The sequence below is a fragment of the Salvelinus fontinalis genome, chromosome 24, assembly GCF_029448725.1.
Source record: "Salvelinus fontinalis isolate EN_2023a chromosome 24, ASM2944872v1, whole genome shotgun sequence".
In the NCBI taxonomy this organism is placed as follows: Eukaryota; Metazoa; Chordata; class Actinopteri; order Salmoniformes; family Salmonidae; genus Salvelinus; species Salvelinus fontinalis.
In genome coordinates, this window is record NC_074688.1 from 27,881,154 (window position 1) to 27,894,810 (window position 13,657).

Genomic DNA, 13,657 nt, shown 5'->3' on the forward strand with positions numbered 1-13,657 from the left:
GTGCACTATTTTTGACCCGGACCATAAAAGCTGTGTACTTGATAGGGAACAGGGTGCCATTTGGGACAAACTCTCTGTGTCTTGTTGCCCCGACTGATGCTGCCATTTAATTACGAGCACATTTTCCTTAATCTTGACTGAGTAGAGCCGGGTTCAAAGGCGACGAGGCGAGGCAGGGCAGAGAATAGGCAGGGAGCATAGACATTAAAACCAGTAGCTAGTGATAGCGCTGACGTCATCCACGTATTCCTATGCAACCGATGGTGCATGAAGCCGGAAGTATTTGAATTTGAAGCGCGCCATATCGCTGAACCTTATACCTCAGTGGGCTGAATGGCACAACGCCCGTCTAAAAACATTTTGTTTGGCCATTCTGGCGATCATAATTTACATAGGCTTTCTAGGGTAGACCAGGGCTTTTGGCACCGCTAGGTTGCTACTCAGTAGCCGACCATCAGAGCTCGTAACTTCAGGCCGGACACTGGGGACCTGGCAGGGAGACGAGGAGACAAGGAGGGCTGGCTAAGTCTAGGAGAGGAGACTGTGCTACACTACTTTATGGAAAGGCAGGCAGACAAATGACAATCACCTAGCTATTCATCTAGGCTCGTCTCCTCTGCCAGACAGCTCCCCTTGACCTCCAACTGATCCAACAGCTAATGACAGCTAATGACAGGTTGCAAGAACTATGTACAAGCAACCTATGAACACCAGAGAGGACCTGTGTAGAGTTTATGTTTCTGAGTCCACACGTAGTACAGAGAGTATGAATGGAAGGACGCCATGGTGTGCCATGGTGTGTGTAACTTGGCCATGACTCATTTAAGGGCATTATCTGACAGGGAGGTGGTGTATCTACTGGGCTCACATCGGTCTGGGGCGGTCTGCTGAAGCGCTATGGCAAATGTCAATCTGCACACTCGGCTGGTGCCCAGGTGCACAAACACGACAGGAACGACCCAGCGCACCCCCACAGAGGATAAACCACCACACACATTTCAAAGCTCCTTTTGAATTTAACGGTATTGTACTTAATTTAGACAAATATGAAGGAAATAGAAACTGAAGAAGGTTGCAAACATGGGAATCAAACCCCCGGCCCCTAGTGGCAATGTGTAGTCCACAACCACTGGCTCTCCAGCAGGGCAGTGCTAGCAGGCCCCTCATTCAAAACATGCCATAAGGTTCCACAGCAGCCCTGAGATGCTGTTGATCCACACAACATGGAAAGAGGAGGACTACAGTATTTAGCCAGTCTCAGAGTAACAAACAGGCACAACTAACAGTGAATAATTCATGGCGATTTCTGGGTATGGTGTATGTGTGTGAGCGAGTCGCTCAGCTTCAGGTCATAAACAACATGGTAGAGTGGGCCGGATCTCTACTTTGTCTGGTCTGGAGGGTCGAGTGCCACTCTTAGGTATTGAAGTGTAGACTTCCTCTCTCTTTCGCACGTCTTCGCTTCCTCAATGCCCCCAAAATCTCCATATTTCACCTCTTTCCGCTCCCCCCAGTGTCGGTCACTGACGTCACTATTCTCCTAGCGCCTGATAAATAATGGAGGTGGTCTTGGGCGACGGTAGTATTAATTAAACATTAACGGGAGACGTGTTGCAGCCTTGAATTATTCAGCCGTTTAAATATGACAGCAACCATCACACCAAGAGTGGTGCCACTGCTTCCACGCCACCTGCCACTGCCACCCCAACCCCTCCCCTGGTGTCCACACTTCGAGAGTGAAGTTTGGGCTGTCAAGTTAAGCATTGAAGATCTTCTTGGTGTCAATCTCTCCAGAATGGTTAGCTGTTAGTAAGCACAGACAGGGGTCTAAAGGGAAACTCCACTGCAAAACGCATTATCATGATGTTGTGGACGATGACACTTTGCTTCTTGAAAGTCCAATATCTTGAAAACGTGACCACTGACATGCAAAACATTTTGGGACTATATCAACAATGGACTAATGAAACAAATATCAAAATTTGCTTCTTTTTTTTTTTATCCCCTTTTCTCCCCAATTTTCGTGGTATCCAATCGCTAGTAATTACTATCTTGTCTCATCGCTACAACTCCCGTACGGGCTCGGGAGAGACGAAGGTCGAAAGCCATGCGTCCTCCGAAGCACAACCCAACCAAGCCGCACTGCTTCTTTAACACAGCGCGCCTCCAACCCGGAAGCCAGCCGCACCAATGTGTCGGAGGAAACACCGTGCACCTGGCCCCCTTGGTTAGCGCGCACTGCGCCCAGCCCGCCACAGGAGTCGCTGGAGCGCGATGAGACAAGGAAATCCCTATCGGCCAAACCCCCCCTAACCCGGACGACGCTGGCCCAATTGTGCGTCGCCCCACGGACCTCCCGGTCGCGGCCGGCTGCGACAGAGCCTGGGGGCGAACCCAGAGACTCTGGTGGCGCAGTTAGCACTGCGATGCAGTGCCCTAGACCACTGCGCCACCCGGGAGGCCAAAATATAGTTTGAGTGGAACTCCCCTTTAATGCTTTGCCTCCTCAACGCTGTAGCTTAGTAAAACATTTAGCCTACAACAGCAGTTGTTTCCACTGTAAAAGGCCATATAAAACATCATCTCAGCTGGAACATTAAAGACGGATATGTGCCTGTCTGAGCCCACAAACACACACTGTAGAGATGACCGCACACCTTACGCTGAGTAATAATCTCGAAGTGTGGCTGGGAGACAGCAGGGCGGACGTGTGTGTGTGTGTGTGTGTGTGTGTGTGAGAGCATGCCCCCAGCCTCATCCTCAGCCCTTCAGGCGCCAGCGCGGCTGCGTCTTCACACAGACAGCTAGGCGACATCACTCCTAATGGCCCTTATCTCAATCTGCTTTAAAAGCATCTTGCGTTTCCCTGCAATCTTTTAACCTCTGCAAATCCCAGTTTTTAATAAACCCACCTCTCCATCCCTCTCTTCTCAACCCCCAATGGTGTGTTTTGTCCCTTTCCTCTAGCGGTGCGTCCAGACGGCGAGGCGCGGGCAGAGGGGTACCGTGGTTTTAATGGGCATTAACTGGGGGGCTGTTGAGGCTCAAGTGCTACAAACCACAGCTCCAGGTGGGTTCTGGGAGATGTCTGAGTGTGTAATGTCTGCATGAGAGTGTATGTATGCCCACACACAGGTGTGCGTGCAAGCGTGAGAGAGAGAACCTTTAACTGTGTGTTCTTGAGTTGTAATGTATGTTCTGTGTGCGTATGCACATTCAGAGTGTGTCTGCCAGGAGTGTGTGTATCTGTCAGAGGGTGACAGACAGAGCCGAGAGGGAAGGAGGACGCCTCTACGGCCTTTGTGTGATCTTAGTACTGTGTGACTGTGGCCTCTGTCTCTCAGTACTGCAGCCTCTCCGATAGGCATCACCCAGACACACTGACAAGAGGTGAGCCTGGAGATGACCCATCCTCTGTCTCACACACACACACGACTCACCGGCTCCAGAGGGCCTCAGACTCTCCAATTAATACCGCAAGTAGCCCCTCATCTCTTCATCTTTAAGCTCCGAATGTCTGCATATTAAATATTAATGCACAGAGGACATAGAGCTCCTACACTAGCCATCAATAATACACAATATCCACCCAGTTGTTCTGTGGCTGTCTCTGCCTGCCTGGCGTCATGGCAGGGGGGGAAATGAGAGGGGAAAGAGACAAAACTGGATCCTAAGAGGAGACTGTCAGCTTTCCTTTCATATTCTGATATCATTGATATAGTCTCAACTGGATAGTCAGCTAGAGGAAAACCTGGAGCTTTGACAACACCAAAGGGTCAAATACAAACCATAGACCTATTGTATATAGGCATAAAGAATGAGTGCAATGCAAGACACTAAACAGGCACACAAGTAGCCACAAAGGTATGCAGCGCTATGCAAAAACGCTAACAAACCTTCACATGTAACACTCTCGTATGTGTGCACGTGTGAGCACCAACACGCCAACAGTGACATGAGTGAGCCAGCTGGTCCCTAAGTGGACTGGTGACAGAGACTGAATGGAAATCTATTATTGATGGAGGAAAGCATAACAAACAAAGGAGGACCAAGTATTTATCAATGGGCCCTTAGAAGTGTCTGGTTAACTGAAAGGGGATACAGGGTTTTATGTAAGGTATTTGTTAGCTTACCGCTATTTAAGAGATAACTATTAACTCTACATTACAGCTGCTCACCATATATGGACTCTTAGGACCTCTTCCTTTGTCACTCAAATCAAAATCTAATTTTATTGGTGACATATACATATTTAGCAGATACTGTGGGTGTTGCAAAATGCTTCTGTTCCTAGCTCCAACAGTGCAGTAGTATTTAACAATTCACAACAATACACACAAATCAGTATATACATTTAACATGAGTAAAACAGTATGTAAACATTATTCAAGTGTACAGTCCCTTCAGAAAGTATTCAGAACTCTTTACTTTTTCCACATTTTGTTACGTTACAGCCTTATTCTAAAATGGATTTAATTAAAAACAAATCCTCATCAATCTTCACACAATATCCCATAATGACAAAGTGAAAACAGGTTTAGACATTTTTGCAAAAGTATAAAAATTCAAAAACAGAAATACCTTATTTGCATAAGTATTCAGAACCTTTGCTATAAGACTCGAAATATACCTCAGGTGCATCCTGTTTCCATTGATCATCCTTGAGATGTTTCTACAACTTTATTGGAGTCCACCTGTGGTAAATTCAATTGATTGGACATGATTTGGAAAGGCACACACCAGCCTATTTAAATGTTTTATTTAACATTTATTTAACTAGGCAAGTCAGTTAAGAACAAATTCTTATTTACAATGATGGTCTACCCTGGCCAAACCCAGACAACGCTGAGCCAATTGTGCGCAGGCCTATGGGACTCCCAATTATGGCCGGATGTGATACAGCCTGGTTACGAACCAGGGACTGTAGTGACGCCTCTTGCACTGAGATGCAGTGCCTTAGACCGCTGCGCCACTCGGGACCCCTCGGGAGTCTAGAGAAGGAAACCTGCTGAAGCTCTCAGGACCTCAGACTGGGGGCAAAGGTTCACCTTCCAACAGGACAACAACCCTAAGCACACAGCCAAGACAACGCAGAAGAGGCTTCAGGACAAGTCTCTGAATGTCCTTGAGTGGCCCAGCCAGAACCCGGAATTGAACCCGATCGAACATCTCTGGAGAAACCTGAAAATAGCTGTGCAGCGACGCTCCCATCCAACCTGACAAAGCTTGGGAGGATCTGCAGAATGGGAGAAACTCCCCAAATACAGGTATGCCAAGCTTGTGGCGTCATTCCCAAGAAGACTCAAGGCTGTAATCACTGCCAAAGGTGCTTCAACAAAGTACTGAGTAAAGGGTCTGAATACTTATGTAAATGTGATATCAGAAGCAGAGCTGCCATGTCTGTCGGCGACATCTTATGCATCTTTCTGTTGAAATCAAACAAAATGTCTCTACTCTACTTATTAACTCAACTTCCTTCTCATACCAATTGTGCCAAATTTGCTTATACACAGCAAGGATGGCATAAGAGTACATTAAAACGTTCAAACTCAATTTGTGGTCTCTAGCCCCTCCTGGTGGTAAACGGTAGGAGCTGAAGACGTTTTTAAACAAGAGAAAGAGTGGTGAGTGAAGGATCACATCAGCTCAGTGGTTCTTAAGCAAAACGTTTTGCATACGGAAAACAAAAATCAATTAGAAATGTTTCAAACCTCCCCGAACTAACTTTAGCAAAGAGACTGGTCTTACCTTGTAGGAGGGCAAAAAGCAGAGCACCCCCCTTCCAACGGCCTGGCAGACCCTGAGCAGCAGGGCTCCCACCTCATCCTGGAAGGCATAGGTCTCAGCATGCTGGAAGGTGGCACACAGCTTCCTCCCCTGGGGCCCAGAGCCCAGCGTACCCACCCACACCTGGCGGAAGGACAGGGACATGTCAGACACTGACTGAACACACTGAGCAGGGGTATACCAACTGACAAGCATGCAGGATTTGACTGTTCATACATTGAGGGGGTAAAGATGCCCTTCTGTCAGTATCAAATTCATGAAGGACAAGACCCAGTCAAATCTTATTGGTTTGGGCTTTTTTTTGCTTGGCTACATAGTCCAGTTCCTTTCTGAGCATAGTTAATCATCAATCAGACTGTTTCTGGATACTATGATAAAATCACCACCCATAACATCAGTTGAGAGGCTGAAATGAAGGCAGAGATTTCTACTGACCTGTGACTTGCTGATGACGTGGCTGGCCTCTAGCTGGATAGAGAACTTGACCCCCAGCTCTGAGGAGAAGGATCCCATAGGAGACAATGTGCCTGAGGTCAGCACGATGCTGTGAACACTGTCCGAAAGGTCTGAGAACGCCTGTCACGCGCGAGCACACACACACACACACACACACACACATACAAACAAAGACCACACCCCTTAGGACAAGCAGCGCTCAAAGTAATATAATAATACGCTACTTTTGAGTAACAGCTACTTTCCCCCTCCAAATAAACGGTATACAGTACATCCTCCCTGCTACTCACCACAGCAGGGTTGAGGCACCAGAAGCTGAGTGTGTGTACGAGGGTCTTGGTCTTGGCACTGTGGCGTCGGCGGTTGGGCCTGGCGAAGAAGCCCTGAGCATCTGGCACGTCTGGAGCAGTGGTCCAGGTGTAGGACTGCTGCAGCGCCACGCGGTAGTCCTCTGCAAACCTGACCACGAGAACATGAACACGACCACGACAGAAGTGTTCGTCAGTGATCGAAAAGTGTTTGTATAATGTATTTTGTAGTATGTTCTTGCGTTGCTCTTGTTTTTCCACCCTGACTACAATACACATTTTCCAATTAAGACAATACAAATATTGACTGATTGTTAAAGACTTGTTCACAGACTGCCTCTGACCTGCTCTTATCCCTGTAGAGGAAGTCCAGCACCATGAAGAGACTCTTGAGGACAGAGGAGCTGGCTGAGCTGATGGTGGGGACCTCCACTGTGTCCTCTTTCCCGTTCACCAGCCCAACTCGCTCCTCCTTCTCCAACACCGCTGCCAGGTATTTCTATACCGGGGGAGAGATGAGGGAGGGAGAGAGATGGGGAGAGAAAAGAGAGATGCTGTAGACCTCCTTTCTAAACACACAAACCTTGAAACAAAAAAGAAAAAGGGGGTGAAAGTGAGAGAGATCAAAAGACAGGGACTGAGACAGAGAGACAGGTGAGCGGAGACCCAGATGGTCAACAACATCATCTGACCTGCAGCATGGCAAAAGTGTCAGCAGTGATGCCCATGGTGTGGAAGAGTCCCAGGACCTCCTTGCCGTTCCACACCTTACAAGACATCTCATACTCCCTTTCAGCCAGAACACTGCAGCTCTCCTGCATCCAGCTACACCACAGGAGGAAGGAAGAGACAGACAGACAGACAGACAGACAGACAGACAGACAGACAGACAGACAGACAGACAGACAGACAGACAGACAGAGAGAGAGAGTGAGTGAGAGGATGCCATCTTAGAAATACTGTTTGATATTGAGGAAAGTCTAGTGAAGATATTCTTTAGAAGTATTGCTTACATTTAAATGAATGTTTAACCAAGACGGGTTGATTAGACCAGTTGTGCTTGTGCTGGCCTAGAAAGAAAAACATGCACCAGGAATAGACAGGTAGAGAAACACTGCTGTAGTTTCAGTAGGGGAGGAGGTGATGAGAGGGAGGTCTTACCTGAGCAGGCTGCAGCAGAAGACCCAGAGGGGTTAGAGTCTACCCAGAGGGGTTAGGGTCTACCCAGTGGGGTTAGGGTCTACCCAAAGGGGTTAGGGTCTACCCAGAGGGGTTAGGGTCTACCCAGAGGGGTTAGGGTCTACCCAGAGGGGTTAGGGTCTACCCAGAGGGGTTAGGGTCTACCCAGAGGGGTTAGGGTCTACCCAGAGGGGTTAGGGTCTACCCAGAGGGGTTAGGGTCTACCTAGAGGGGTTAGGGTCTACCCAGAGGGGTTAGGGTCTACCCAGAGGGGTTAGGGTCTACCTAGAGGGGTTAGGGTCTACCCAGAGGGGTTAGGGTCTACCCAGAGGGGTTAGGGTCTATTTACTTGAGCAGGGAGCAGCAGAAGGCACGTAGGGGTTCGTGGTTGGAGCGTCTGATGTTATGGGTCACCATGCCGTCCAGCTCCTCCCGGGCAGACAGCAGCTGGGGTTTGTTCAGGGTGTAGCTGGCACTCTCCCTGGCACAGTCCTCTATGTTGTGGGCCTCATCCAGAACCACGATCTGACCCTTCAGGTTGATCTGCATCTGCAGGGGGGGAGAGGGGAAGGGCAGGAGGGGAAATATGACATACAGAGACAGATAGCTTCCCCTCACTCCCTTTCTCCCCCAGTAGACATGCAGTGGGTTTGACCAGGTGGTGGTCAAAGAATATGTTCAGCTAAAAGTAAAGGAGAACACATCTATACTTAAATGTGTGAAACAACCTCTCTTCTGGCCTACATCCTCATCCCTCACTCCAACAACAATTCCCTCCATCCCTCGCCCCACCCTGCATCCTCCTCACCCCAGCCCCAGACTCACGCTCTCCCTGATGAGGGGGTCCAGTAGGTAGTTGTAGGGACAGAAGACGATACAGGCTTCCTGCATGAGGTCCCTGGCAGCGTAGTAGGAGCAGGCCCTCAGCCGGCCCCCCAGCCGAACCAGGTCCTCTATGTCCCAGGCCTGGTGGAGACCATGGACCCACTGCAGTGTGTTCTGGTCCTGCATCTTGTGCACACCGTTTTTGAAGCGGCACGACACGCCCTGCGTGTGGTAGGAAAAAGAGAGAGGGGTTGCTTTCATCCTTGACAATACACACATGAAAAGTTATTCACTTCAGTACACTGGTGAACTTGAGGACCTCTCAGAACCGACACTTGTCAATAGACCTTCATCATGGTTTACACACATAGTACATGAGTCTGTTGGTTGGAATTTACCCCCGCCCCAAACAATATTGTAACAAATTCCCTGAGATATTGGTAATGCCAGAAGAGTTGATGTTGGTATCAGCCTATATTGAGTGTATGTATATGTCCGAAGACCCATTACCTGGTCATCAGAGGCGCCTCAAATACCACAACCAGCCAGCTCCCCAGTGACACACACACGTGATGACTATGCTCCGTTACCGCCAAAGGCATGGAAAAGCAGCTATCAAAGCGGTGGGTGAGCCCTCACTTTCTGCCAGACATCAAGGATAAACTTCGGCACTTAAAACAGTTTTGTTTCAAACGGTTCAGTGTGTGTGTGTTTGTGCGTGTGTGTGTGTGGCGCGAAAGTGAAAGGATTAGCGTCCACTCAAGTAATTGTTATATTGGGGCAATGGCAGCTTAGGGGTGTGATTTGACTTCATGACTCCACAAAAAGAGAAAGCACAACAGAGGAGTCTTACCCAATTGAGCTCAGTCAAAGCCAGAAAGTGGGGTGTATAGTGTTGCAACAAGAGACTGGCTTTAGACAGGGCCTAGGGGACTGGAGAGTGGAGGGGGTGGAGGGATAAACAGGGCTGGTAGAAGTAGGATGAGTGCAATGGAGCTGTGGTCATTCTATCCTTTGGGGTTGTCGCGGGGACACCCATTCTCTGTAACAGATCAGGATGTGACACTGTCACTGTGTCGACTGTAGACTGAGGCGGACAGGACAGGTAGACACCTCTGGTGACAGCGCAATAGGGGCTTATTATACAATCAGTCTCACATTTGTGTGTGTATGTGTGAGTAATAGGTGCTCATTACACTAGCCACCTCACCTTGAGGAGAACAGGAGTTAGGACCGTAACACTATAAAGAGTCTCCCATCAAACACAAAACCTGTCTGAAGCCTCGTCGTCCTGCTAGAGAGTCTGTCTGACCGATTGGGGATATTATGTAATTGCCACCCGGGGCGACGGTGACGGGGGTTGTCTGCCTGTCTTTTAACTGTGGGGTTGGGTTACGAAGCCTTTCTTTCTAGAGCTCAGAGGCGGCTCGAATTCACTCCCTTTAAGTGTCTGTCACTGGGATTAGAAACACCACTCAAACTCAGGATTGGAGGTGTGTGTGTTTCCATTTCTGAGGAGGAGTTGGTTTCCACATTTGGATTGGGGTAAATCTCCATTCAAAAGAATCCAATTCAGGCCCAACCACCTCCATTGAGAGGTAACAGGGCAACACTAATGTAGCCTATCTAGGAGCTGAGCTGGTCTAAGCCATAGGGTGGAGCAGGCCAAGAGGCCTTGACTTCGGCTCTACACAACAAGACCCTATTGGTGATACTAAGGAGGACATCATGTTACTACAAAGAATGGCGGTAGGTGAGCCAGAGTTTAGGGAAGCGGGCCAGCAATTGGACAATCGTCAGTTAAAATTCCAGGTTTGATTAAAAAAAAAGTGTGTAGGGTTGCAAAGCTAACTGTAGTTTACCAAAATTACCGGAATCTTCAGTAATTAAGAGGAAACCTTGAATCACTTTAAAAAAGTATTCATATATAGTATTCATTTTTTATATCTGTGTCTATATTGGCCATGAGTTTCTAGCAGATAGACCAGACCATATGGTTCAAGAGAAAATTGCCTAATTAATTTAAAAAGCATCAACAATGGCATTATTTTCAATTAACTCTGCAACTTTTCCAACTATTGTCTATTTTCACAAATGCCTTCATTTTGATGCTGAAATATTAACAAATACATACTGACATAGTCAAATACACAAGTGTGTAAAAAATATATATAAAGGATATCATGAAACCCTCATATTAAATACCAATGATACTCACTACGTTGATGGTTTATATTTAGGAAAATGTTTTACAGATTTATCATTCTATTCTGTATTTGAAAATCATATTTAATTATTTATAATGTTTAATATGTGATAAGGACACACAGAGGGCCAGAGATAATTACAGACACCTCTACAAATCTGAAGCACCAAAAGGACCACCAGATGTCTTGTGATAGAGGACATAAAATCCTTGAAAGATACACATTTTCTAGAAGTTTACTGGTAAACTTAGAAAAGTTTCTAGAAATATACCCTCCCTTTGTAACCCTATGTGTATTAGGTCTATGTATGTGTAGGTCTGTATGTGCTGTGTGTCTATACTCTACTCACATTCTTGGCTTCCAGCAGTTCCTTGCAGCGTTCGTTGCGGTTGGAATGAGGCACCACCTCTGGGTGAACACAGGTGTGGTCCCTACTGGACAGGATGGTCATGGGGGCGGAGGAGTAGAGCGTACGCTTCATCTCGTGGGCGATCTGAGTGATCTGTTTGTGGGTGCGCGTGCCGAAGAAGATCTTGGGGACTTGTTTCTTCTTGCCCTCTTTGTCCTTCTCCTTTGAAGACTTCCCCGCGGCTCCATTCTGGCCGCCTTTTGACGAGGCACAGGGGCAGAGAGAGCAGGACACCACGGGGGACTGGTGGACACATGGAGGAAGACATGGGGGGAGAAAGAACAAGATCAAGAGAGTTCTCTTTAATCTCTTCAATTTTACATTGCTCTCTATAGAAAAAAGGTAATGACCAATACCAGACAACTGATGAATCTCTTAACAGGTGAACTCTATATGTTCTAGTAGTTAACATATAGGAAAGTATAGCAATAATGTGTATCCACATAATACTGCCTGTCAGCCATGGTTAGATGACATTCTCTGACTACTGAAAGCTGATATGTGGCCATTGTTGGGGATGTGAAAGTGTAGCTGCTTTTTAATTGGCTGTCAGTAACCAAAGTGGATGTGTGGCGTCCCTTTCTCTTGACACACAGGTGAAGTGTAGCCGACAGCGCTGCTGAAACCAATACCAATCAGGTGGTGAGCTTTTTTAAGTGGGACACTCCAACCCTTTCAATAACACTAACATAAACCTTAAGCTTAGTAACTGCATAAGTCCTACTTTTAAAATAATAAAAAGTCCCTCACTCTCTTCCATCTTTTACAATCTGGCACCAACCGGTTTATATCCCTCACCGTATAAAGGAAAGCTCAGGGTGTGTGTTACACCTCTCTGCCAGCAGATCAAGCTAGCTGAGCCTGTGGTGCTTCAGCTGAGACTAGAGGGGCCAGGCGGTTCAGGTAACCCTCCTTAACGCTCCTTCTCAAACCATTCAATATTACAATGTGTGTTAGGGGACCCTAACTGAGCTCAGCCACTTTGATTGAACAGGTATTCACTCTCACTCTCAGCATCACACATGGAGAAACAGGCAGCGGCGGTGGGTGGAACTGTCCAGTGTTGAATGAATGAGCCGCTGTGTGTCTGTTGCAGAGGGCAGGCAACACCATCAGGCCCCATTAGTTAGTTATCTACATTCCATTCCAGGGGGGTGTCTGCTCGCTCCTATGAGCCCAGCGAAGCCCCAAACCGTGTCGGTCTGCGCCTCGGGTGGGGACAGGCATGTAAAGGGATACCCTTGTCAGCAGTTTCCTGCTGCTGCCTCTTGACAAGGGTCTCTTTTCAGCAGTGGCCCCCTCCCCCCACCTGTCGATGAATAAGTAATTATTTGCCATGATCTCGCCGTAAAAGGAGGGACATGCGGAGGGGCCTATTTAACGTGGCATCAGCAGCAGGTAAGGTGATCAGGCTCTGTTGCCCAGGCGAGTAGCGGAGCCACAAAGCCGACTAGTCTGTTCCAATGATCTGGCCCTGCTGTAACCTGATCCTACTAGGGGACCCTAGAGGCCCCTCTGTTTATTCATCATGTCAGCTCAGGGTTCTTTATCCCCTTAACTCACAGAAGCTGCCTCCCAAATGGCACCATATTACCTTGCTTGTGGCTTCTCCCTAGTGTTCATAAAAAAAAAAACTCAAAGATATCACTTGGTATGTTTCAAACAGTACTAGCGTCATCCTTATTGTCAGGGCAGCGACAGTCAAAATCATGCCCTGGATGTAGGTGTTGGTGTGGTTCTCAGTCACTCAGTATACTTTTGGCCACGTAGACCTAGCCGATTCCAGCCCTATGTGCTTTTGAGTTTCAGCATTGCACAGCTGACACCTGAGAGACAGGAATCTCACACTCCGGGGGGCCAGGTGATGGTGGTGGGGAGTTGGCGGGGACAGGCTGGCTCTCTGGCGCCGCTCGCTGGACGCCAATTTGCTCATCAGTCCTCAACCTTCAAGGTTCGGAATGCATTCCAGTGGGAGGTGGGGTGCACATAAAAAAACACACACACAGGGAGGGGGTGGGCTGGCTAAGTCTCAAAAAGATGACTGCAGTGCCATCCTGATCAAATACCTTAGGAGACATGACACAAACTAGCCATCACCCCTCTGCTCTGGAGTGATTTCCAAATGGCACGCTATTCCCTATATAGTGCATTACTTTTGAACAGGGCCCATTGGGCTCTAGTCAAAAGTAGTGGACTAAGTATGGAATAGGGCCCCATTTGGGATGCATCCTGGTCAGCAACTGGCACAGGTGTGAGGTTGTGGGGCCCCCCGAATGGCCACCCAGCCCTCCCTCCTCAGAAAGCATGGGTTTATCCCTTTAGGTCCCAGGGCTCAGTAACCAGCAGGTGAACCCCATTCAATATTTATCCCTGGCTTTCAAAGATCAGCGGCGAGGCGAGGCAAACCCTCTTAATTAAAAGTGGAGCTCTATCCCATCAAAGAGCCCCATTCATGACTTCAGTCAGCAGTTCACAGCAGAGAGGAG

The 13,657-nt window shown here is 47.9% G+C and overlaps 1 protein-coding gene across 2 annotated transcripts in view; it reads right to left on the bottom strand.

Annotated features, from left to right (window-relative positions):
- The window catches only part of brip1 (BRCA1 interacting helicase 1), a 34,279-nt gene that overhangs the window by 15,701 nt on the left and 4,921 nt on the right, over positions 1 to 13,657 (bottom strand). For both annotated transcript variants that reach the window (XM_055880880.1, XM_055880881.1), the window contains exons 7-14: positions 11,112 to 11,414; positions 8,556 to 8,777; positions 8,080 to 8,279; positions 7,244 to 7,376; positions 6,896 to 7,050; positions 6,534 to 6,702; positions 6,223 to 6,363; positions 5,749 to 5,910 (exon numbers count right to left, since the gene is read on the bottom strand). In XM_055880880.1, the coding sequence (XP_055736855.1) occupies positions 5,749 to 5,910; positions 6,223 to 6,363; positions 6,534 to 6,702; positions 6,896 to 7,050; positions 7,244 to 7,376; positions 8,080 to 8,279; positions 8,556 to 8,777; positions 11,112 to 11,414 (1,485 nt within the window). The remainder of the gene's footprint in view (positions 1 to 5,748; positions 5,911 to 6,222; positions 6,364 to 6,533; positions 6,703 to 6,895; positions 7,051 to 7,243; positions 7,377 to 8,079; positions 8,280 to 8,555; positions 8,778 to 11,111; positions 11,415 to 13,657) is intronic.